General features: G+C 43.0%; 1 protein-coding gene across 1 annotated transcript in view; it reads right to left on the reverse strand.

Annotated features, from left to right (window-relative positions):
* Rptor (regulatory associated protein of MTOR complex 1) overlaps positions 1 to 24355 on the reverse strand; it is a 337753-nt gene extending 313398 nt beyond the window's left edge. The window contains exon 1 of the mRNA XM_076869269.2: positions 23384 to 24355. Coding sequence (XP_076725384.2) covers positions 23384 to 23545 — 162 coding nt within the window. The 5' untranslated portion in view covers positions 23546 to 24355. The remainder of the gene's footprint in view (positions 1 to 23383) is intronic.
* Between the last annotated feature and the right edge of the window lie 327 nt (positions 24356 to 24682).

Consider the following 24682-nt stretch of genomic DNA (forward strand, 5'->3'; position numbering starts at 1 on the left):
GAGGCACTGGGTTCGATTCTCAGCACCACATAAAAATAAAATAAAGGTGTTGTGTTCAACTACAACTAAAAATATATCCCCCCCAAAAAAAAAGTAAGAGCAGGATTTGCCGCTTAGAGTGAGAAAGTAGTCAGGATCAAAGGGCACATCAAGGGCTTTCAGGGTGCTGAAATGTTCCCTTTCCTGACCAGAAGTTCACAAATGATTTTTTTAAATATTGATTGAACTGTAAATAGATGTCTCATTATCTTAAAAAGGAAAGAAAATCAAGTAGGAATAGGATGGATCTTCTTAAATAAACCAGGTAAATGAAAAGAGCTGTTGGACTATTCCTTGCAGGGCTCCAATGGCTGTTAGCACCAAAGAGGATTTTGTATAATTAACTAAGCCTTCAAGGTAGCAAGTCAAATCCAGAGCCCTGAGACTGCGTGACAAAGTGCCCAGTTTAGATCTGTAACACCAACCAGGAGAGGATTTGATTCTCAGAGCTTAAATCCTGCTGCATGTTTAACAACTATTTCAGTTTCTCCTCTGACCTTCCTAGCTTTCCAAAGCCCAAATGAGATGCAAATGCCTCTCTCCCTTCCAGCAGGGAGGGGCTCTCAGAGCACTGGCAGGCTTCTCACCTGGACGGGGCAGGGGCACTCCTCCAGACATTCATCTGCACTATTTATTGGATACACCATGTCATCTTAAACTTTAATGGCATATTTAAGTTGGAAGAATACTCCACTGTGAGAAAATTAGGTCCAACAAAAAATAAACCCAATAATGAACAATTTGTTAATTACAAAAAATCAACTATCAAGAAATCGACTACACTGTGGCACACATGTGTAATCCCAGTGCCTTGGGAGGCTGAGGGGGAATTCCACGTTCAAGGTCAGCCTCAGCAACTTATCAAGACCCTGGAATTGGTGGGGCAAAGTACCCAAGAGAAGAATGCTCACAGAGAAGGGACTGGACTCCAGAATCCCACACAGAGTCACTTGGAGTCCTGGCTGAATGACAGGCTATGTGCACTCCTTGTGAGACTCCAGGAAACCAAGCAAAGAACAACTGCTGGGGAAGAGGAGGCTAGAAAACGCCAGGAAAACCAGGTTCCAACATACAGAAAGAAGAGAGCTGGGAGGACACTAGCAGACACAGCAAAGCCACTGGGCACAGGGCTAACCTAGACCCAGAGTGAAGGCTCCTCCAGGCAGAGGACTTCAGACTTTTTATGCAAGTGCCAGAATCAAGATTCCAGACTTCAGTGGCCACACAGTCTATCCACTTTGGCCACTGCAGATTGAAAGTAGCAAACAACACATGAATGATGTGGCCGGGTTCCCAAAGACTTAAGCAGGGGCCACATTTGGTCTGCAGGCCACAATGTGCCAATCCCTAACCTAGATCTGTTTTTAAAAAGAAAGAAAACGATCCTTGAAAGAATGAAACTGATTCACAAGTAAATGAACTTCCTGCCAGAATAAAACTCAATGCTACCATTTTAAAAAGACAATAAAACCTGGATCCTCAAAATGTATTATTCTTTAGACTATCACTATGGTCCATCATGCAACCAAAATCACTAGATGTAAGCAAAAGCAGGAAAATGTGGCCCATAGCTGTTAGTCAGCTTTGCATCACTGTGACCAAAAGACCTGACAAGAACTACCAGATGCTATAGGAGAACAGAGGCAAGCTTGAAGACAACACAACAGAAACAATCCAAACTGAGCAAAGAAAGGGGTCCTCAGCAGAACAACATCAAGCATCTAAAATAAGCATAACCAGAAACTGAAGAGGAGCAGGAAGAGGAACAGAAAAAAATGGAAGAAACAATGGCAGTACATTTTACAAACTCTTGATAAAAACTGTAATCCTACAGATCTAAGAATCAGAATAGGCACATCATAATCAAACAACCAAATTCCAATAATAAAGAGAAAACTCCTAAAAGTAACTGAGGAAAAAAAGACTCGTTACATTCTGGAGGGAAAAAAAAAAAAATGAGAGGCCAGGTATGGTGGTACACACCCATCATCCCAGCAACTCGGAGGCTGAGGCAAGAGGATCAAAAATTTGAGGCTAGCTTCAGCAACTTAGCAAGGCCCTAAGCAACTAAGTGAGACCCTGTTTCAGAATAATATATATACGAATAAAGTCGGAGACTGGAAATGTTGGTTAAGTGGTTAAGCTCCCCTGGATTCAATCCCCAGTACCAAAAAAACAAAAAACTCCCCAGTGAGAACCCTCCCCAGGATGGTACAAACCAGGGACAAACAAGCCATTCTAGAAGGAGAGCTGCCAACCACAAATTCCACATCCAGAGAAAATACCCTTCAGAAATGAAGGTGACATAAAGACATCCCCAGAAAGGCAAGAGCTGAGAGAACATGCTGCCAGCAGACCAAGACTATGAGAATGTTGGCATCCTCCAGGCTGAAGGAAGACACCAAACTCACAAAGGAGCGCAGACTGGAAATGGAAACATGGGAAATGTGAAACATTTTCTGATTTTGTAATTTCTTTCAAAGATAACTATTTTATACAAAGATAACACTGTAGCATGGGGTTTATAACATAAAAGTAAATCAGATATCCATACCAAAAAGAGAGACACAGAGGGCTGGGGCTCAGTGGTAGAGTGCTTGCCTAGTCATGTGTGAGGCACTGGGTGTGAGTCTCAGCACCACATAAAAAATAAACAAATAAAGGTATTGTGTCCATCTATAACTAATAAAAATATTTTTTAAAAAAAGAAGAAGGGGCTGGGGATGTGGCTCAAGCGGTAGCGCGCTCGCCTGGCATGTGTGCAGCCCGGGTTCGATCCTCAGCACCACATACAAAGATGTTGTGTCAGCCAAGAACCAAAAAATATTTAAAAATTCTCTCTCTCTCTCTCTCTCTCTCTCTCTAAAAAAAAAAAAAAGAAGAAGAAGGATGCAGAAGTCTGTCATCTCACAGTTCTCATGTCACATGGAACGGGGTGTGACATCTTTGCAGACAAACTCTGATAACATATAAGTTAAAGATGTAATGCTATAAATCTGATTTACTATAAACCACCAAAATATTAAAACAGAGAAACACATCTAATACACAACAGAGGACTTATAATAGGGCAATTTTTTTTTAACTAACATTAAAATCATCTTGCAGGTTTTAAGTATTATAACGCAGAAGCTAATAATGTAGCTCAGTGCTTGCCTAGCATGCACAAGAACTCCAGCCTGGGGAGCGGGGGGCGGATTACAGTACAGGAAAATGCAAACTTTTATAAGTATAAGTCTATCCATCCTACTTCCCACTCCTGTCCATCTGTATCTTTGCATACATTTTTACATAGATGAACAATTATTTTATAAGTATATGTGCCTTTAAAAAAAAAAACAGGATCACTAAGAAATCTTCCAAATTAACAAGTGAATTACAACCCTGTCAGAGGACACCTGGAATGTGGTCTTTCAAACACCTCTTTAAAAACCCTCTGATGGGCAGACTCACAGACTCTGGAACAGGAGTCCCCTGTGCTTCTCTTTTGCTAGCAAAGCAATAAAACTTCTTTTTCCATTTTCTTAAGATAATAATTCTAAAATAATAAAAATAAATAGGAACATATCATATAGTCTGTTCTATGTCTCATTTGTTTTTATTTAAAAAAAATTTCTTGGAAACTTCCCATACCAGCACATATAGAGTGTAACTCCGCTGTCTTTACCAGCAGCACTGAAATCTATTGACTGATGTACCACATTTACATGATCCCCTCTCTACTGATGGCAGAGTTATTTGCAGTTTATTTGCATTCAATAAATATTAAGTAAGCAAGTGAATGAGTGCTGCAATAAACATTCTATGGAAAATTAGGATAAAAGCCAGTTTTTCATATTTGCTTGGATTTATTATTCCTAGATTTTAAAATAGGCTTACAATTGTGTAAAGACAAAGGCAGAGTCATTCATTTTTTTAAATATTCACACTACTTTCAAAATGCATTTCTATGGAAGTCACCAAATGAAAGAAAAAATAATATATAGAATCTCCTTAGCATAAAATGCCTCTCGAAGAAAATTCTTTTGCATAAGGGACAATCGGACCACTCCTTCTCAAATACATGTAGTTAAGTGAAAACTACAAAACAAAACCAAAAAAAAAAAAAACTCTAATATGGTAATAAAATAGATTACAAATTAGGAGTTCCTGCCCAAAATTAAGAAGAGCGTTATAAAGCCCTGACACAGCACCAGGACATCTGATCATCAACACAATGTTAAGGCAATAAATAAGCAACGGCCAGGGCTCAGCCCTACTCATCAGGACCAGAGAGTGTCAGGGATTGAGGACAAGGGAACAAAGCCAGCTCCAAGACTACTGTAACCTTCGTACACACTTTTGGCACCTGAGCTCCTTGAAGGCACCTGCAGCAGACACAGCACGTGAAGCCCCAGGCCACTCCGTGTTGCTTTATCCCTTTCATCACAGGACCCAGGCAAGGGTAAGAAGGTACCCCAAACACAAACACAGAAGAATGTGAATCAAACCAAAACTCGCGGGTGAAATTCAAGTTCTAGACCTTAGCAACAAGTTCCTAGGCTTTGCTTTCAGAGAAGGGAGTCCCTGGACAGAATAAAGAAGAAGCCCTGCAAACAAGATGAGGAAACAAAAGACCCAAATCCAGGCGGCAGGAAGTGTGGCTTCAGGCCCACTTCCAAATTCCAAAGATCAGCCCCACATCTGCCTCCAGGTGAGAATGGAAGGATTTCCTACCTGGAACAGTGCTGGGCCAAGGGAATGTCAATGTTCAAATGGGGAAGTGACAAATGCAGAGTAGAAGAACCAGAGAGGCACATACAGCAGCAAATAAGGGTTTTTAGGACATGTCCAAAAAATTCCCTGTTAAACTCAAGCAGTTCACCTCACAGACCACGAAGTAGAGCAATGAAAATGCTCACCTTGGTAGCACCTTCATTAGAAATAGGGCTACAGGGCTGGGGATGTGGCTCAAGCGGTAGCGCGCTCGCCTGGCATGCGTGCGACCCAGGTTCGATCCTCAGCACCACATACAAACGAAGATGTTGTGCCCACCGATAACTAAAAAGTAAATATTAAAATTCTCTCTCTCTCTGCCTCTCTCTACCTCTCTCTCTCTTTAAAAAAAAAAAAAAAAAAAGAAAAGAAAGAAAGAAATAGGGCTACAATAATAACTATCAGATCCTGAAAATTCCACCCCAGTTAGATCCTGAAAATTCCCAGAACTGTTTGAACAAGAATACTCATTCTGAATGAAATTAATCTGACCACTAAAGAAAGTGTGAAAGCTATTACTGGATACCTAATATCTGGAGTGATGGCTTATAAGAACAGATTCATTTTCTGTAGAGCATTCAGAAACACTAACCTAAAGAAATATGTCATAAAGTCTAGGTTTTTTTTAATTTTTTTTTGTAGTTGTTGATGGACAATACCTTTATTTTTATGTGGTGCTAAGGATTGAATCCAGTACCTAACACATGCCAGGCAAGCATCTGCCACTGAGCTACAGCCCCAGCCCATAAAGTCTATAGTTTTTGATGAATCTATAATACTTTCCCTTCATTCAACATGAGCAAATAGAACAAGGATCTTAGGAGAGCTCCTGCCCTAGGCCAAAAAGGGGAAAGATGGAGAGAGAAATCTAAGCCATCCAGCTTGGAACACCCACTAGGAGGGTGTTTGTTGAAACTTTTGCCCCCTACCAACTGATAGAAATCCTAGGTAGGGCTAGCTGCCTCAAAAGGCTACGGTTTCTACGCTTTATCTTCCAAATATCCAATCACTTACAATATCTAAGCCACCATACACAAATAGAATGGGGTGGATTATTAGCTTTGCCACATTGAGCATGTGGACAATAACACAAAGAGGCTCAAGCCAGTGCCCTCAGAACTATAAGGAAGGCCATTTACTGGTCCCTTGTTTCCCTGCAATCCCAGGTCCTTCACAAGTATTACCCCCACTAAATTCCAACACTGCACCATAAGGCAGGCAGACTAAGACCCAGTTTGCACATGTGAATACTAAGGCTAGAGCAGACAGCTAGAGGGCCACAGAGACAGCCTGGGCCAAGGTCAGCCACAAGCCAAAGTACATCTCTTAGATTAAAAAACTCTGCAATCCTCGGAAAAAGTTCAAAGCAATCCACCTCTACATCAGGAGAGCCTTTAGAAATCACAAAAGCTGCACCCTGAGAATTAACAGGGAGCAGTGTGGGCACTAGGAGTCCAAGTTGTGGGGCACTAGGCTGGGACTCCTGGCTCTGTTACTTAATAGTAAAAGAATTCCTAAGGTTGGCTGCCCTCTCTAAATAACCTCCGGTTACTCTAACAAAAGCCTGCTAGGGCTGGATTAGATAGGTGGATCCATGCCGAGAAATGTCTGCAGATTTGAAAGGGACACAGAGTACAGAGTGAGATGGCTCTGAGAACTGAGCCCCTTGCCCACCTCCACCCTCAGCGCAGCTTCCCCTGCCTTCCTGTGCCTTTAATCTTTCCCCTCTGCTGGCTCCTTCACAAGGAAGCATTTGTTTACTGCCTCCACAGATACTCACCACTGTTGGGAGGGGGCTGTGCCAACCCTGCCCTCCCCTTGCCTCCTAAACAACTAGTTATTTCCCATCAATCAGCTTCTACTAAACTACATACTCCATAAAAACATATGTAGCAAAGTCACCAAAAGCACATGGTTAAATAAATGGTTACACATGCAATAAATGGTTACAAAGTTTCTACTATGTAGCAGACACTTCCCAGAAGTGCTACACACTTGGGAGAGAGCCTACATGCTTTTTCTACCCACTGCTTCCAGCGCTGGCCTTGCAGAACCCAACTCCACACCATGCTGGGAAAAATGCACATGGGTGGGACTACCTTGAAACAGATCAGTGGAGTCCACTGAGGCTGAGTGCATGTCCCAGCACCCAGCCTTCTGCTCCTACACTTTTACCTAGGAGAAATCAGTGTGCAGGTTCCCAAAGGATGCATAGAAGAAGGGTCACTGCGACATAGTCCTAAAAGCATACATGCTGGACGCACAGGAGAGGCCAGCCCGGGTTGTAGACAGTGGACGGCACACTGATCTGAGAGTGAGCACCTTACACAGTGCAGCAAGTGAGTCACGAGGTTCAGGGGAAAGGACTGGACTGGCAATCTAGGCCAAGAGGGTGGCTTCCCAGGACGGATGGTGACTGGGGAAGGCACAGAAGAGCCAGGAGGCTGCAGGCTGTGCCTCGGCCTGGTGGCTGGTTCCCAGTGTGCTCCCTCTGTAGCAGTTCATAAAGCACTTGCCATGCGGGAGGTGTTCTTGCCAAACCCAGGTACTTAGGGTCCCTTAAGGTAGACTCTCTTTAAAAAAAGCATGAAACCAAGTCTGACAAATATCAGGATCTCAAGAAAAATCAGAAGATAAGCCCCTTCCTTAAAATGTTTACATGTTTAAATCTCATTGAAGTGAATATGATCATTGTCTCCCACAAACGCTTCCCGTCTTACCCTGGACCCCATGCACCCGGGCGCCCCCTCTACACTCCAACCAGCCAACCCCTCCTCCCTCGGGGTGCAGCCAGGTTCTCCCTCCTTCAGGGAAGCCCTGTGAGCAGGGTTCCTCTTCTGAAACCTGGTTCAGCTGCTGCTGTGCCCTGCAGGGCTGAGTGATGTAACAACCCTACACAACTTCGAAAGCGTCTCAGGATCAGAACCCTGTGGCAGATTCACTAGGCTGATCTGCAGCGTAGTTTATAATTCCTTTCAGGGTAATGAACTGGATCTATACCTTCACATTCCCACAGAGGAACTGGTACAGCAGAGGCACTTACAAAGAAGTCAATAAGTAAAGCAAGAACAGGTCAATACCCAGCTGCACGACAAAACAGTTGGAGTGCCGGCAATGGCCTAGCATTTACTGGCACCTGCATTCTTCCACAGGCAAGAATGCAGGACCCAGAAGACTGCCTGGCTCCAAACCTGTGTTCCACCCTCCACCAGGTAGGTGACCCTCAGCAAATAATTTAACCTCCTTGCCTCAGTGTCCTCAGTGTAAAATTAGCTGAAGGACTGCTACAGCAGCTAAAGGGAAAGCCTAAACGATGCCTGACAAAGGATGTATTACCTCAAACTACACCAAACTTACTAGGACCCTCCAGAAGCAGGAAAGACGGTAAGAGCTAGCTAGTGTGGGGGACAATCCAGTTCTCTTCCTAGCGTACATCTTATTGTAATGTCTCAGCTCTTACGAGGGTAAGGATATCAAAAAGGTATAGTCAGAAGAGCTGGGGGTGAGGTCAGGTGCAGTGGCCATGCATGTAATCCCAGCTACTCCAGAGGCTGAGGCAAGAGGATGGCAAGTTCCAGGCCAGAATCAACTACTTAGCAACAAAACTCTGTCTCAAAAGAAAACAGAAGCCAGGCGAGGTGGCACACGCCTATATCCTAGCAGCTGGGGAGGCTGAGGCAGGAGGATCACGAGTTCAAAGCCAGCCTTAGCAAAAGAGAGTCACTAAGCAATTCAGTGAGACCCTGTCACTAAATAAAATACAAAATAGGGCTGGGGATGTGGCTCGGTGGTCGAGTTCCCCTGAGTTCAATCCCCCATACCCCACACACAAAAAAAGAAAAGGAAAAGGTCTAGGGATGTAGTTCAGTGGTAGAATATTTCCCTAGTGTGCAGTATTTGCCTAATATACCCAAGGCACTGGATTTAATCCCTAGCACCACAAAAGAAGAAAAAGGAAGCCAGGCACAGAGGTGCACACCTATAATCCTGGCAATTCAGGAAGCTGAGGCAGGAGGATCACAAGTTCAAAGCCAGACTAGGCAACTTAGCAAGAACCTGTTTCAAAATAAAAAATAAAAAGGGCTGGATGTGGCTCACCCCTTGATTCAATCCACAGTACCAAAATAACAAAGAAGAAACTACTAAAAATACAGTCAACTTTTCATATCCTAAAATTCTGCATCCATAGACTCAACCTTCCAGGATCAAAATATTCAAAAGAGGGCTGGGGATATAGCTCAGTTGGTAGAGTGCTTGCCTTCCACGCTTAAGGGCCTGGGTTCAATCCCCAGCACCACAAAAAAAAAAAAAAAAAAAAAAAAAAAGAATGTATTCAAAAGAAACATCTCTATTGAACATGTACAGACATTTCTCCCATCATTATACCCTAAACAATGCAGCTGAATAATTATTTACATAGCCCTTACATTGTGTTAAGCATCGTAAGTAACACAGAGGTGATTCGAAGTGCACGGGAAGATATGTGTGGGTGATTTGCAAATACTACACCATTCTATGTAGACTGAGCTTCCTTAGAGTTTGGTACCCACACAGCAGGGAGTGGTCCTGGAATCAATCCCCCATGATCCGACTACATTCAAAATTACCCACACAGTAGGACTCTGATCTTGGGGAGTGGGAAGTCCTGGTTCTCTAACAACATCCATTTGTTATATGGAATACATAACTAAGTGCTGAGGTGGTAGCAGTGCTGATGATAAGAAACAAAGCCAGGTCGAGCCACACAGTAACAGGAGCGGTGGGCAGAAGCACCAGAAGCAGCATCTCCTAGGAGGCCTTAGGAGAGAAGGTGAGGCCTGGCTCTGGCTCTCACCCCCTGCCTCTGTTCATTCTACTCTCTTCCACGTACTGCCTCAGAGCTCCTCTGTCCACCCTCACACTCAGCTGCCAGGGCCACTCACACCCCGCCTCCTGATTTGTGTCCACATCTTCCCCAGGAAATTGGTACTGCCTAAAGAGCAGGAGCTGTTGGTTGTGGGTACAGCTCAGTGGTACAGCATGTGCCTCGTCCACACAAATCCTAGCACACACACACACAAATCAGGAAGTATTCACCAATGTATCTACCATGGTGCTTGGCACACAGCAGGTTCTCAATAAATAGTAGCTAAACTAAATTCCACAAGTCAACTGTTTGAAAATTAACTGACCTTTTCCTGTGTTACTCCTCCTAAGTACATAGATTTTCATCTCCCCCACCATGCACTACCCACTATACCAGCAGGGGGCTCAGGCAGGTGCCCTGTGCACAACAGATACCAATGAAGTTCAATAAGCAGAACTCCTTAATCATCACCTTGTCAATAAACGGCCTATGGATAACTGCTGCATTGTGCTTCCACTTGACTTTTTAAAAGGATATGATTTTTCTCTAATAAAAAGCCCTCAAGGCCATAACCATATCTTATATCCTTTTATGTCCCACACCGCCCCAGGTTTTGTCCCAGACTTTATATGTAATGGTCCTATGATGTTCACAAAAGCAGTGATCTTAGGACTGGGGTGGTAGCTCAGTGGTAGAAGAGCACTTGCCTACGATGTGTGAGGGACTGGGTTTAATTCTCAATGCTGCATATAAGTAAATAAATATTATTAAATAAAGGTTCATCCTCAACTAAAAATATGTATATTTAAAAAAAAAAAAGTGATCTTCCCACAAAACACTGACAAACCCCAATCCTCACCCTCTAACAGTGCAGGTGTGTGCACTTCGCTGTACATACATTTACCTCAAACATCAATACAAATAAATATCAACTCCTTAGTGGTTTGATTTCCCAAGAGGCATGGGTTATGATTCAGAGACTTCTGTGCACACCAGCTTGAGCAAGTGAGTAGATGAGGACCTTGGAGTGGCTTCTCACTGGCAAGGAAGGACAAGGCAAGCACAAAAGGGGAAGAGCAGAGTGTGCCCTGTGGGAAAGGCTGCACTAAAGCTATCTCTGTGCTCAAGGTTCCCAGCACAGAGTGAGCATCCACAAACACAGACCTCTCCATGAGACCTCTTCTGCTGAGGTTCTGCCAACAATGCGCCCTGCCAGGAACAAGGCACAAACCCAACGCCCAGGTCACAGCTGCCAGATTCCACTCTCCACTAACAGGAACTGGCCTCCTTGGGGAAAAGGCAGATTCCAGGACTGAGCAGAAAATGCACAAGGTGAGCCTGGAACTTCCAGCTGCGCAGAAGTAAGTACGTGCTCAATACTGGCATGACAAAAGGGCAAAGGAGGTCCCCACTAAGCAAGAAAAGTCAGTAATGACAGTAATGAATCAAAAGACCAAAGGTGAGAATATTGAGACCAAGCAACATGTTTTCTGGTACAATGCTCTGAAAACTACACACTGCTACCCAAAATGCAAACCTCAATCTGAAGATGAGGAATTGGGGACATTCTACAAAATGTACCCTTTAGAAGCATCAAAGTCTACAAATTCATAAGACAGAAAGTATAGCAGTGAAGTCAGGTGCCTGGCACACACCTAAACTTGGGAGCTACTTGAGAGGCAATGGCAGGAGGTTTGCTAAAGCACGAAAGTCGGAGACCAGCCTGGGCAGCACAGCGAAATCACATCTGGAAAGGAAGAAGAAAAGAAAAGCAGGACACCGCGTGGGTCTGAGGATGGGAGAGGACAGAATAAGGGGCTGGAATTTATTATAGGTGGAAAGTTCCAGAGACGGTAACTACACAGTGCTCTACATCCAAAGGATCCCCTTTGGGGGATTCTTTTTTTTTGGGGGGGGGGATTCTGATCGTGGACTGGATTATCTCAGGTGTTCACTACAGGACAGAAAGCTGGCCCACCACACCCAGCATCATAAATGCACCCAGTGACACTGAACTGGGGGGTGCCCTCAACAGGGACACTGGGCCCCAGCTCCTTCTTGTCACTGCCCAGCAGTTCTGGTGAAGCAGCTTTGCTCCTCCGAGGGCTGCAGCCATGGTGTGCTGCCTTGCCTCAGTCGTAAAAGCATGGAGCCAGCTGATTGTGGACTGGATTATCTCAGGTGTTCACTACAGGACAGAAAGCTGGTCCACCACACCCAGCATCCTGAATGCACCCAGTGACACTGAACTGCACAAGAAAGAGCTAAATGGCACCCCTTGCCACAGTAGGGAAAAATCAAAGTCAGAAAATTTTTAAGAAATTGTAGATTCAAATAGGCTACATTTCAATTTAAAAGATTCTATACATTATGACTAAGCCTGGAAGAGGCAAGAAGGACAGAATTGGTAATAAAGGGACATTATTGGTCAAACAGCAACATTTTAATGTGAACTGCAAGTTACTAATAGTATTAAATATTAATGACAGGAAAGGGAAACAAGGAAAACTACCCCACTTACAATGGCCTCAAAAAAATAAAAAATAAAATACCTGGGAATCAACTTAACAAAGGAGGTGAAAGGCCTCCACAGCGAAAATTACAGAACGCTAAAGAAAGAAATTAAAGAAGACCTTAGAAGATGGAAAGAACTATCTTGTTCTAGATAGGCAGAATTAATATTGTCAAAATGACCATTCTATGAAAAGCACTATACAGATTTAATGCAATTCCAATCAAAATCCCATTGACATTCCTCATAGAAATAAAAAAAGCAGTCATGAAATTCAACTGGAAAAATAAGAGACCCAGAATAGCTAAAGCAATCCTCCGCAAGAAGAGTGAAGCAGGTAACATCACTATATTTAAACCATACCACAGAGCAATAGTAACAAAAACATCATGGTATTGGCACCAAAATAGACTGGTAGACCTATGGTACAGAATAGAGGACACAGTATGATGGCTGGGGAAAATTAAAACCTGTTATCAATGACTGTCTCCTCACCAGCTGTTTCCTGTTCTGCCTCTAAAGGTATAAAAATTCCCTGCAGAGTCACACCTTCCAATGCCTGACAAGTTCAAGGTTTAACAACTTGTTATGACATCAATGCATATTGATTATATTAGACAAAGGCACCAAAAACATACACTGGAGAAAAGATAGCCTCTTTAACAAATGGTGCTGGGAAAACTGGAAATCCATATGCAACAAAATGAAATTAAACCCCTATCTCTCACCATGCACAAAACTCAACCCAAAGTGAATCAAGGACCTAGGAATTAAACCAGAGACCCTGTATCTAATACAAGAAAAAAATAGGCCTAAATTTCCATCATGTTGTATTAGGCCCCAACTTCCTTAATAAGACTCCTATAGTACAAGAATTAAAATCAAGAATTAATAAATGGGATGGATTCAAACTGAAAAGTTTCTTCTCAGCAAAAGAAACAATCAGTGAGGTAAATAGAGAACTTACATTTTGGGAGCAAATTTTTACCACATGCACATCAGATAGAGCACTAATCTCTAGTGTATATATAGAACTCAAAAAAACAAATAACTCAACCAATAAATGGGTCAAGGAACTGAACAGATACTTCTCAGAAGGTGATATACAATCAACCAACAAATATATGAAAAAATGTTCATCTCTAACAATTAGAGAAATGCAAATCAAAACTACTCTAAGATTTCATCTCACTTCAGTCAGAAGGGCAGCTATTAAGAATACAAACAACAATAAGTGTTGGCAAGGATGTGGGGGAAAAGGCACACTCATACATTGCTGGTGGGACTGAAAATTGGTGCAGCCAATATGGAAAGCAATATGGAAAATCCTTGGAAAACTGGGAATGGAACCACCATTTGACCCAGCTATCCCTCTCCTCAGTCTATACCTAAAGGACTTAAAAACAGCATACTAAAGGGACATAGCCACATCAATGTTTTAGAAGCACAATTCACAATAGCTAAATTATGGAACCAACCTAGATGCCCTTCAGTAGATGAATCGATAAAGAAAATGTGTTATATATACACAATGGAATATTATTCAGCATTAAAAGAGAATAAAATCATGGCATTTGCAGGAAAATGGATGGAGTTAGAGAATATAATGCTAAGTTAAGTTAGCCAATCCCAAAAAACCAAATGCCAAATGTTTTCTCTGATTTAAGGATGCTGATTCATACTGTGGTGGGGAGTGGGGACTGGGAGGATCAGATGAACTCTAGATAGGGCAAAGGGGAGGGAGGGGAAGGTAGGTGGCATGGGGTAAAAAAAGATGGTGAAAGGAGATGGATATAATTACCCTAAGAACATGTATAAAGACACAAATGCTGTGAATACACTTTTTATACAACCAGAGACATGAAAAATTGTGCTTTTTATGTGTAATATGAATTGTAATGCATTCTGCTGTCATATATAACAAATTAAATTTTTTTTAATTTTTAAAAAGTATCAATGACAGGGCTGGAACTGGAGCTCAGTGGTGCAGTGCTTGCCTTGAAAGTGTGAGGCACTGGGTTCTATCCTTAGCACCATCTAAAAATAAATAAAGATATTGTGTCCATCTCAACTTAAAAAATATATATATTAATTTAAAAAAATGACAAATGTCTTGGTTTTTATAACTGCACTGAGGTTACATAAGAGAATGACATGTTCTTAGGAGACATCCATATTTAGGAGTAAAAAGAGACAATGTCTCCAATGAACTCTTCAATGATTCAGGGAAAAAAATATGTTTTCACATATGAAAATGGAGACTCATAAATCAAGCAAGGTAAGAGGTAATCAACTGGTGAATCTGCCTTAAGAGTATAAGGAAGTTCACTATGCTATTCAACAAACTTGTTTTTTTTGGCGGGGGCTACTGGGAATTGAACTCAAGGTACTCAACCACTGAGCTACATCCACAGCCCTATTTTGTATTTTATTTAGAGACAAGGTCTCACTGACTTGCTTAGTGCCTCACTTAGTAGCTGAGGCTGGCTTTGAACTCACTATCCTCCTGACTCAGCTTCCTGGGACTACAGGCATGTACCACCGCGTCCGGCCCAATAAATTTTCTATAAACTTAAAATTACACCAAAATTTGCTGAGGTTGTAGCTCAGAGGTAGAGTGCCTAGCATGTGTGAGGCACAGGGTTCGATCCTCAGCACCACATAAAAATAAAATATACTGTGTACACCTATAACTAAAAAATAAATGTTAAAAAAAATTTTTTTAAATTACACCAAAATTTAAAAATACAAAATGGTACTAGTCAAGAACAAAAATCATCTGAACAAAGTATGATGGCTGGGTAAAATTAAAACCTGTTATCAATGACTGTCTTCTCACCAGCTGTTTCCTGTTCTGCCTCTAAAGGTACAAAAATTCTCTGCAGAGTCACACCTTCCAGTGCCTGACAAGTTCAAGGTTTAACAACTTGTTATAACATCAATGCATAATCCAATAATTTACCAAGAATGGCATTTTTCTATGTATTTAATTAAAAGAAAAAGATCAAACTTCACTCCGCTGAAACAGAGTGACCCCAGTACCCTTCTGGTGTGTTTGGAGTAAAGGTGGAGAGTCAGCAACCTGAAGTCACCAACCACGTGTAATCCACACACCACCTTGTTAAGACTCCAGCTTTAGCATCCTACATGGCGATAATGAGGAGGAAGTTTCATATCCATTTCAGGACTCTTCTACAGCACATTGCTCAAAATGGAAAATGGCACATTTTCGTAAAGCAGGGTTTTTTTAATCTAGGTGGATGGTTTTCTTTCACTCCTGAGACTCACACGAGACACACTAAGAAAAGTTCACATTTCAAGTACAATGAAGAGAGTGACAAGACCACCAGATGGTCAATGTCCCACTCCCAAGCTCTGTCCACTCTTTAAGCCCCACATTCTGACCAGACACCATGTCCTGTCCTCCGGCCTTACTGTGATTACCTCTTTTTGGGTTCAGTGGCCTCTCACCTGGAACACCACAGCTCCCTCTCCTCTTGGGATCACCTTTCCCCAAAGCCTCCACTCTACCCATAGCCCCTGAGGACAAAAATCATATTTAGCATTCCCCAGCTTACACCTAGAAGCAGCTCCCCAACCACAAGCACATTAAGTCATTGGTTACTGAGTTTACTACTGGTCAGTAGGAAAGCTTTATGTTTCACAAAAGTACAACTCAGATGATTTCCTACTTAACATAAAACCAAGGTGCTCCTGGTAATAGCGTCATTCTCCCTGCAGACATCATAACCAACACATGCATCAGTGTACTATAATTAGCTGCTGGCTCATCTCTGTCCTCCTGGGCACAGCATGCTGCAAGTGAAGTAAAAACTTCTGTCTGCCTCCTCACCAGACTGGGTCGATTCTCCTCCACTCAAAGATCCTACTGGGTAGCAAGCAGTGGTACCCCATTTGGACACAGTGGAAGTCTGGAGGCCCTGCCTGCACTGTAAGGCTACATGGCAGGTAATGCCTCTCCAAGACACTGACTCTCCGGAAAAGCACTCCCAGCTCCAAGTCTGAAGCCCCTAACAGTTACACAGGCAAAAGAGAATGGAAAGAGTGCAAATTATTAGGTCTTCTGGGCTCCAATCTAATGTCAGTTTCAGTCACCGTCTGACATTTTGGCCAACCACCTCATCTCCTCAAACCCTACCGCTTGGTTTACATCTGATGCCCACTCTTTTAACCATGCTTACAACTCTCAAACTTTTGCCAGCGGCCCCTTTACACTCTTAAAGATTCCTGGAGGGGCTGGGGTTGTGGCTCAGTGGTAGAGTGCTTGCCTAGCATGTGCAAGGTACTAGGATCTATTCTCAGCACCACATACAAATAAATGAATAAAATAAAGATCCATCAACATAAAAAAAAACAAGATTTCTGGAGACCCCCGAAGACCTTTTTTTCATGAGTTAATATTTATCATCATTTTCCATGTTAGAGGTTAAAACAAAAAAAAAATTAATTCATTAATTCACTTAAAAGTAACTCTTTAAACTCATTATGTAGCAAACAGTATTTCTATGCAAAAAATATCTTCAGAAAGTGCTAGTGTGGGCTGGGGACATGGCTCAGCAGGAGAACACTTGACTAGCACACATAAGGCTATAGGTTCAATCACCAATGTTTTTTGCTTTGGGGGGTTTTTTGGTGCTAGTGAGGTAAGTGGCACTGCTACATTCTTCCAAATCTTTTTACTATGTAACTTCAGAAAATACAGCTGGGGTGGCTGGGGTTGTAGCTCAGTGGTAGAGCATTTGCCTTGCATGTGTGAGGCACTGGGTTCAATTCTCAGTATCACATATAAATAAATAAATTAAATAAAGGTCCGTCAATAACTAAAAAAATTTTTTTAAAAAGAAAGAAAGAAAATACAACTGAATTCTAACATTTGCTTCCACATTCAATTTGTTATGATATGCTATTTTGGTTGAAGTATAGGAAGAAAATCTGACCTCACAAAGACACATGGTTAGAAAGGGCAAGAGTATCAGAGTGTCCAAACAACTAAGAGCATTCTCCTTTGATTTTTATCAACATTGAGTGAGAGTTTCTTAAACTTTTGTTGCAACATCTATCAATGTGAAAGCCTATCAGTGAATAGTAAAATCCACTGGTCTAACTTTGAATGGATCACTTGCCTATGAATGATTTTGCATTTTCATGGATTGGTCATTTTGAAATACTGGTTTGCTGAATCATGCAGATGTTTTCAAATGTGGACATAATTCATTATACACCAGTCAAAAAATCACATGCATGGGCTGGGGTTGTGGCTCAGTGGGAGAGTGCTTGCCTCTCACATGTGAGGCACTGGGTTCAATCCTCAGCACCACATAAAAAATAAAATAAAAACAAAAGATATTTTAAAAGTTACATGTATTAATATCACCATGTTGTCATCATAAGAGTCTTTAAGTATCAGGGAGTTGGGGGGCTCACAGAAAGAGATACAAGTTTTCCAAAACTCTAATTTTCATTTGAAAGCTCAAATTTTCTCATTGGCAACAAATATTGCCAGTTGTTTTTCTTCTCCTTTTTTTTTTTTTTTAAATTTATTCTTTTAGTTTTCAGCGGACACAACACCTTCATTTGTATGTGGTGCTGAGGATTGAACCTGGGCCACACGCATGCCAGGTGAGCGCGCGCTACCGCTTGAGCCACATCCCCAGTCCCCAGTTGTTTTTCTTAAAGTGACAGTTCACTTGCTCATATCTGAACACGTGCCTGTCAACTGCCAACCTTGATGTCCAGAGCAGGCCTGTCAGCCCTCCTTTGGAGCACCTGGTATCCAGGGAAGTAGGAGCTGGCCTGCAGCCTCGGCTCCTCCTCCAGACAGCCACTGGGCTCACAAGTAGCAGAAAGGTCATTTATGCCAAGAATTGAAAGGTTGTGGGCTCCAGAGTCGAGATTTAGTAAAACTAATTATTTTCACTGCTTTATTAAGGATATTCTCACATGAAACTAGAATTTTCTTCACTGTGAGTGCATGGCAAAGAAGACAGGAACCACGGCTACAGTTTGCACTGCTGCCTGGAGTCGTGCTAAGACACCACAGTCCGATTCACTGTCACTTTTGCACCATCAGTGCCAGAATGGGCAGGGTGTAAAGACCAATAATGTCTTCTGTTACCATGAGACAGTCCTGACCCAGGAGCCCTGGGAGCACAGGGAACACTCTGCAAGTACACTGGGCTAACCTTGGTCTCCAGCATCATTCCCAGTCTGCTTAACACTGGTCTCCCATTTACTTCCATGTCACCATCACCACCTAAATTATTCTCCTAATATATCCTGTTTGAAAGCCCAAAAGTTCTCAGCCTTTTAGTTGAAAGATTACAACCATTTGGGGGGTTAGATTGTGGCTCAGTGGCAGAGCACTTGCCTCGCATGTGTGAGGCACTGGGTTAGATCCTCAGCACCACATAAAAATAAATAAATAAATAAGGTATTGTGTCCATGTACAACTAAAAAAAAAAAAAAGAGAGAGATTATGACCATTTTGTATTTTGCTTTTTTCCAACTAGGCTTTGTTTCTCAAGTTCTGCTTCCTCTCAGTGCCAGCCATATAACCTAGTGACTTTAGGCAAGCCATTTAAATCAAAGTCTTAGTTTCTTCATCAGTAACAGAGATCATGATCCCTAAGTAACTAACTACAATAATGTTGAGCCTTAAGAGATGTAATCTGTGTGGAAGTCGTTTGTACACTGATCACTTTTCCATCAGTACTTTTTTTTTTTGGTAGTACTGGAAATTGAACCCAGGGCCTCGCACATCTGGGCAAGGGCTCTATCACTAAGCCACATCCCTATCCCTTTTTATTTTTTTTATTTTGAGTCAGGAACTTATTAAGTTGCCAGGCTGGTCTTAAACTTGCAACCCTTGCCTCTATTTCCTGAGTCACTGGGATTACAGGGTGGCCACCATGTCTGGACCCTTCAGTATATTGTTGCTGCATCCCTACTATGCACCAAGCACTGTACTGTAGACTAACATAGAGTAGGGAACATGGAGGATGTCAGCGAAATGTAGTGATCACAAATGGCCATAAGTGTCTGGGTAGCTGCTTCAGATGGGGCAACCAGGGAGGAGGAGACAGGTGTGCAAAGATCCAGAGGGAAGAGCATCTCAGGTGTCACCATCCAGGAAACAGAAAGGCAAGTAGGCGCCAGACACAAAGTCTGCCGCCAGACCTGAAGACCTTGTGAGCCAGGGAGAAGAGGGTGCACTCTGCCCCAAACTCTTAGGAAGCCAGGAAAACACCAGGAAGGAAATAACAGAATCTGATTTAAACCTTTAGAAGATCATTATGTGCAGTGCAAGAATCAGGATGTACCTGTAGTCATCCAGACAAGAGATGGTGGAGCTTAGGCTGGGAACACAGCAATGGACACAAAATGAAGGAATATAAGATATGCTTTGGGGGTAAAGGTGATAGGATCCACAAATGAAAATGGAGGGTGATGAGGAGAATGCATCAATGATAAACTCTAGATTTACAGCTTGAATAATTGAATGAATAACAGTGTGGCATGTTATGAGGGGGATCCGAGATGGTGATGGAGTCAGAGCATCATAGGCATGCAGATGGCATTGAAATCACGGCCCTGATGAGGCTGCCACTCATCAGAACTAGCCAATTAGGTGCCAAACAATAAAGGAAACTGAGAAAGAATCCAGAGTTTCAGGGAGACACTGAGGCCAAATGAGTAAAGAACAGTATGAGGGACAGAGTGGTCAACTGCATGGAAAGCTGCTGAGAGGTCACATAGGTTAAGACAGAGAAGAGGGCTGGGATTGTGGCTCAGTGGTAGAGCACTCGCCTAGCATGTGTGAGGCCCTGGGTTCAATCCTTGGCACCACATAATAAATGAAATAAAGATATTGTGTCCAACTACAACTAAAAAATAAATATTAAAAAAAATTAAAAAGACAGAGAAGGGACCTTGATTCAGCAACAAACAATGACCACATAAAGAGCAGTCCCAGGGGCATACAACAGAGCTTCCCAGAGCAGCTGAGGGGAGGGTGCAGGGCGAGGGAGAGAGGGGGGAGATGCAGTACCACTCAGAAGAGGGCCTACCTCGGGACTGCCCATGTGCTGTTTCTTAAATGTGTCCTCTCTGCCTCCTCCAAGCAAGGTTTATGCTCACAGGATGGCCACAAAGCAGCGCCCCTGAGCCTAGACACATGCAGACAGAACACGTGGGCCAGTGATCCTGCCCACATGCACACACATTTGTGAACGGCCCAACATGCATGTAAAGGGCATGTTTATCAACGGTCCCACACACATGCAGAGTGTGTCAATGGTTTATTTCAGAGCAACAGTTCTCAGGCCTCCCTGATTCCATCCCACATCTTCTAGGCACAAGATCCATCTGAAACCAATTATCCCCATGCCCAATTTCCAGTAGGAAAACAAACTGTAATAACTATAAATTATTGTAGCAAAACACACATGGGGGAGATACATATATTTATGTACCTGTTTAGCCATGAGTTTATGAATGATTCATTTTGAACTGTAATTTATGTATGTTTAGTTATTTATAAATTACAAGCCAAAACACTGTTAATACATGTATGCATCATTCACTATACACAGAATTAACCAAACAACAAACTAATTTGACAATGACAATATCAAACTAATAGTAACTTAGCAATTAAAATGTGATAATAGAGATATCTGAAAACCAGATTGACTGAAAACAAAGACAAGCAATACTAGTTGAGAATGAACATGTGCCATAGCTGGAAGGCTGGCAGATGCTGAGGGGCAGGAAAGTCTCTTGGGGTCATTAGTCAACTTTGGTGAAGCTATAAATTTAGGAATCTGTAACAAGGACACTAACCAGGACACAGTATGTAAGCACTAACACATATATAAAAACTATACAGAATCCACATCAGTCTCAGGAAGCAGGAACTGAGCTTGCACACAGGGCAGTGACAGTCACCAAGAAGTAGTACCTGCAGCTCCTCATACAGCACAAGCAGATCCACAGGTGCTGCTTTACAAAGGCCCTGCTCCATCAGGTTGAAGGAGCCCCAGCACAGGTTGGCCAAGAGGCGGGCTGCTCACAATGGCCAGAGTTAGACCAGCTGCCAATCATTGCAATGATAGAGCAGAAGTCATACATGGGTAACCCACTGGACAAAAACTGCCCCACAAATAGGGTTTGTTCTGCCTGTAGTGTACAACTGCTTTTGTTTTATAATATCTGAATTAGTAGCTAAGATTTCAAAACTGGAAAATTTCACATTATTAAAAAAAAAAAAAAAAAAAAGGCTAACCAAGGCCCAGCTGCCCCTTTAGCTATGACACATAGCTCCAGAGCTGCAATGTTCTCACCTTCCAAAAAATGATCATATACCACATCAGACATCTGCAGCTATTTACCTTTGAATCTGTGCCATTATTCTTCTTAAATCTGGCTTGTTTCATTCATTCATGCTACCTTCCTTCAAACTCTTAGTATCATTTGGATTTGCAACCTTTGTCCTAGCAGGGCATGCTGAAAAGTTCTCATGGTCTATCTGAGGAAAGAGACTACAAGAACTCTTTAAGACCCCAAACTCTCATGTAGCTAAAAATGTTAGCTGTTGATTTTCTGCTTCATTGCAAAGGTCACAACAGCAAACCTTCTCACCTGCTCTTTTCTAAATAGCAATCTTGGTAGTTACTAAGATTCACAGAATCCTTATTTTTCTTAATAAGAGCTTCTGAGGGGATGTTGACCATTTATAAATTAATGTTTAAACTAAAAGGTCGAAAATATATCCATTAATCAGTTTTGAAAAAAAGTTTGAGCATAGGTTTAATGTAGCAAAAGGAACTACATTTCAAAAAAATGACATAAGAAGGCTCTTTGAGTAGAACAGGAAAAAATTAAAGAGTTGCTTTAAAATAAATTTATTTCCATATATGCATAGCAACCACAAATGTTTTTAACTATATAATTAATAGTAAAGATGTTCATAAGATAGACTTATACAGCCTTTCACAATGACCAACTTTACTCTTTAAACTGCTTTTGGATGAAACAAATTTTCCTAACCTTTCAAAAGTAAGCCAAAACAACAAATGAAGTACTGGTTAACAGTGAGTGACTGAGCCAGGCTCAGTGGCGCACACCTGTAATCCCAGCAGCTTGGGAGGCAAAGGCAGGAGGATTGCGAGTTCAAAACCAGCCTCAGCAAAAGCAAGGCGCTAAGCAACTCGGTGAGACCCTGTCTCTAAATAAAATATAAAATAAGGGTGGGGTTGTGGCTCAGTGGTCAAGTGCCCCTGTAAATTTTCAACATCATATACTAAAAAAAATAATAATCCTCTATAAAAATATACATAAGCCTAGAGCAAGTCACACACCGTCAGACTAGCTTTTCCTTTTATACCACTGAAATGTTCAAACAAATAAAAGCAACTTAAAGGAAAACAAACCATAAAAAGACATATTATAAGTGTACATAGGTGAGATATATTAGCACTCTTTTGCTTTGGAGACCAGGGAATAGGTAAGGGTTGGTGAACGGCAGATTCAACAAAACTGACTGTTTCCTTTCCTACCTACCACCTACCTACTTGTAGTCACTGTCCACAATCCAACACCATGAGAATTCCTAAGACCTGGACCCAAATGCTAACCCACCACACCCCAGACTCCCTAATTTCCACAGGAGAAAATGTGTCCAAGTTACAGCAACAAGAAACCACATGTAGGGAGTAAAGTTTAGAAGACTAGGATGAAGCTCACTGCAACTTTAAAAGAAGCTTGCATTAATTTGTTACCAGTTAAACCTTTTCCAGTAGTCTCCCAGTTTCCTGACGAAACTGTACCAAACTTCTGCACTTCACCCCACTTGAACACTACATGGGTAAGAAAATTTTTTTCCAAGTTGTCTTTCTTCTAAGTATTAACAACAATAAGTATATCAAAGAACATGTAATACTTGCAAAGCTGTATTTTTTAATTTGCTTAATTTTTATTGTCTGAATTAAAATTTCGTTTCCATCCAGTGAATAACAGCTAATCAAAATAGCCTTTCCCATTTTCAACCAAAAACTGGAATCAAATAGTTTTTGCTCTTTGGTTGGTTTGCAACATGGGTAGGGGGCTGGGGGAATAATACTGGCACTTTCTCAGCGACACTCATTCTAAGTCTGAACTTTCTTCCCTGGAAAAACTACCAAGTGCAAGGGGTGCCATGAGAATCCACTTACCCGATCCTTCATCCTCCAACTCTGAGCTAAGGATTTGGAGCCTTCGATTTTCTCGCAGTGCCTCTTTTTCATAAAAGCCAGAGGCAGGTTCCAATCTGTAAGATCGGCCTCGTCTTCCTCCCCGAGTCCCAGAAGGGGCGACTGCAGCATCTCGGACTCCATCAGAGGGGGAGGGGGTGGGGGAGTCCTTGGCAGCAAGCGCTCGAGAACCTCCAGCCTTAAAAACTAGTGTGTACCAGGATTACTGAAATAAGATACAGAAACAGGGGGCGGGGGGTCGGAAAAGAAATGGATGGAGAGTTTGCGGAGATCCTTATTCAGCAAAAAGTCCGGGACCCTTTCTCTTAACTCTGCGCGGGAAGTCGAAGTGGGGAGGGAAGAGCCGGTGGCAAGTGGGGCAGCCCAAGGAGCTCCGCACAGACACACGCACACCGGGGTCCCAGGCGGTGCCGGCTCGTCCGAGGCTCTCAGCTCCCGGAGGGGCTGCGAGCCCAGCTGTCAAGGGCCGAGAGACTCCAGGCCTCGCGATGACCCCGCTCTCGGCCTCCAACGCCTCGGCAGACCCGAGGACAGGGACGGGCAGGCCGCCCGCCCTTGGTAAGGGTTCGCCGACTGCGCCAACCGGACTGAGGCCTCCGGCCGAGGGGAACAGGTTCGGCGCGCCTCGGGTCTCGCGCGAGCAGTCTCAGCCCTGCGGGTCCCGCACTCGCCGGAGCTGCTGCGGCAGGAGCCAGGACCGGCCCATCGTGCTCGCCTGCGGCCGGCTCCTCAGCCCCGGGTCCCCGCGGCCTGGCTGGCGCTGGCCTTCGGCCCCGTGGCTTTCTCCTGCCGGAGAACGAGACCCGAGTAGCGGGCGACACCGACCTGCGGAGAGAACGGGCAACCTGGGCTTGCTGCGCTAGGGGAGTTTTGCCCTCTGGCTTGGAGCTACAGTGAAACTCCTCTCATCAGCACATCAAGGAGGACGCCATATTGCCAAGGCCCGGCGTGCACCGCGGTCTACGGCGTGGCCGGCGGGCCAAGCCTCTGGGAGCGTTCTTGCCGCGCTTCCCAGAACGCGGGCGAGTATCCGGAGTTCCCATCCGGTTACCCTGGTTACCGCGGTGCCACTTTCGCTAGTTCACCGCCGGCAAGAATGTTTCTTCTGCAGATACGGGCTGCGAAAGTCAGTCGTACGAGTGAAACTATGTCCGTTGAATTACTTCTTTTAAAAAGGTTTTTATTATTCAGATGGAGGTACACCCTTCTAAATTAAATGAATCGACTACCTTGCTTCTTCCAGGTTTTGAAAAGGCAACG

This window comes from Callospermophilus lateralis, chromosome 11 (genome assembly GCF_048772815.1).
Source record: "Callospermophilus lateralis isolate mCalLat2 chromosome 11, mCalLat2.hap1, whole genome shotgun sequence".
Taxonomy (NCBI): domain Eukaryota; kingdom Metazoa; phylum Chordata; class Mammalia; order Rodentia; family Sciuridae; genus Callospermophilus; species Callospermophilus lateralis.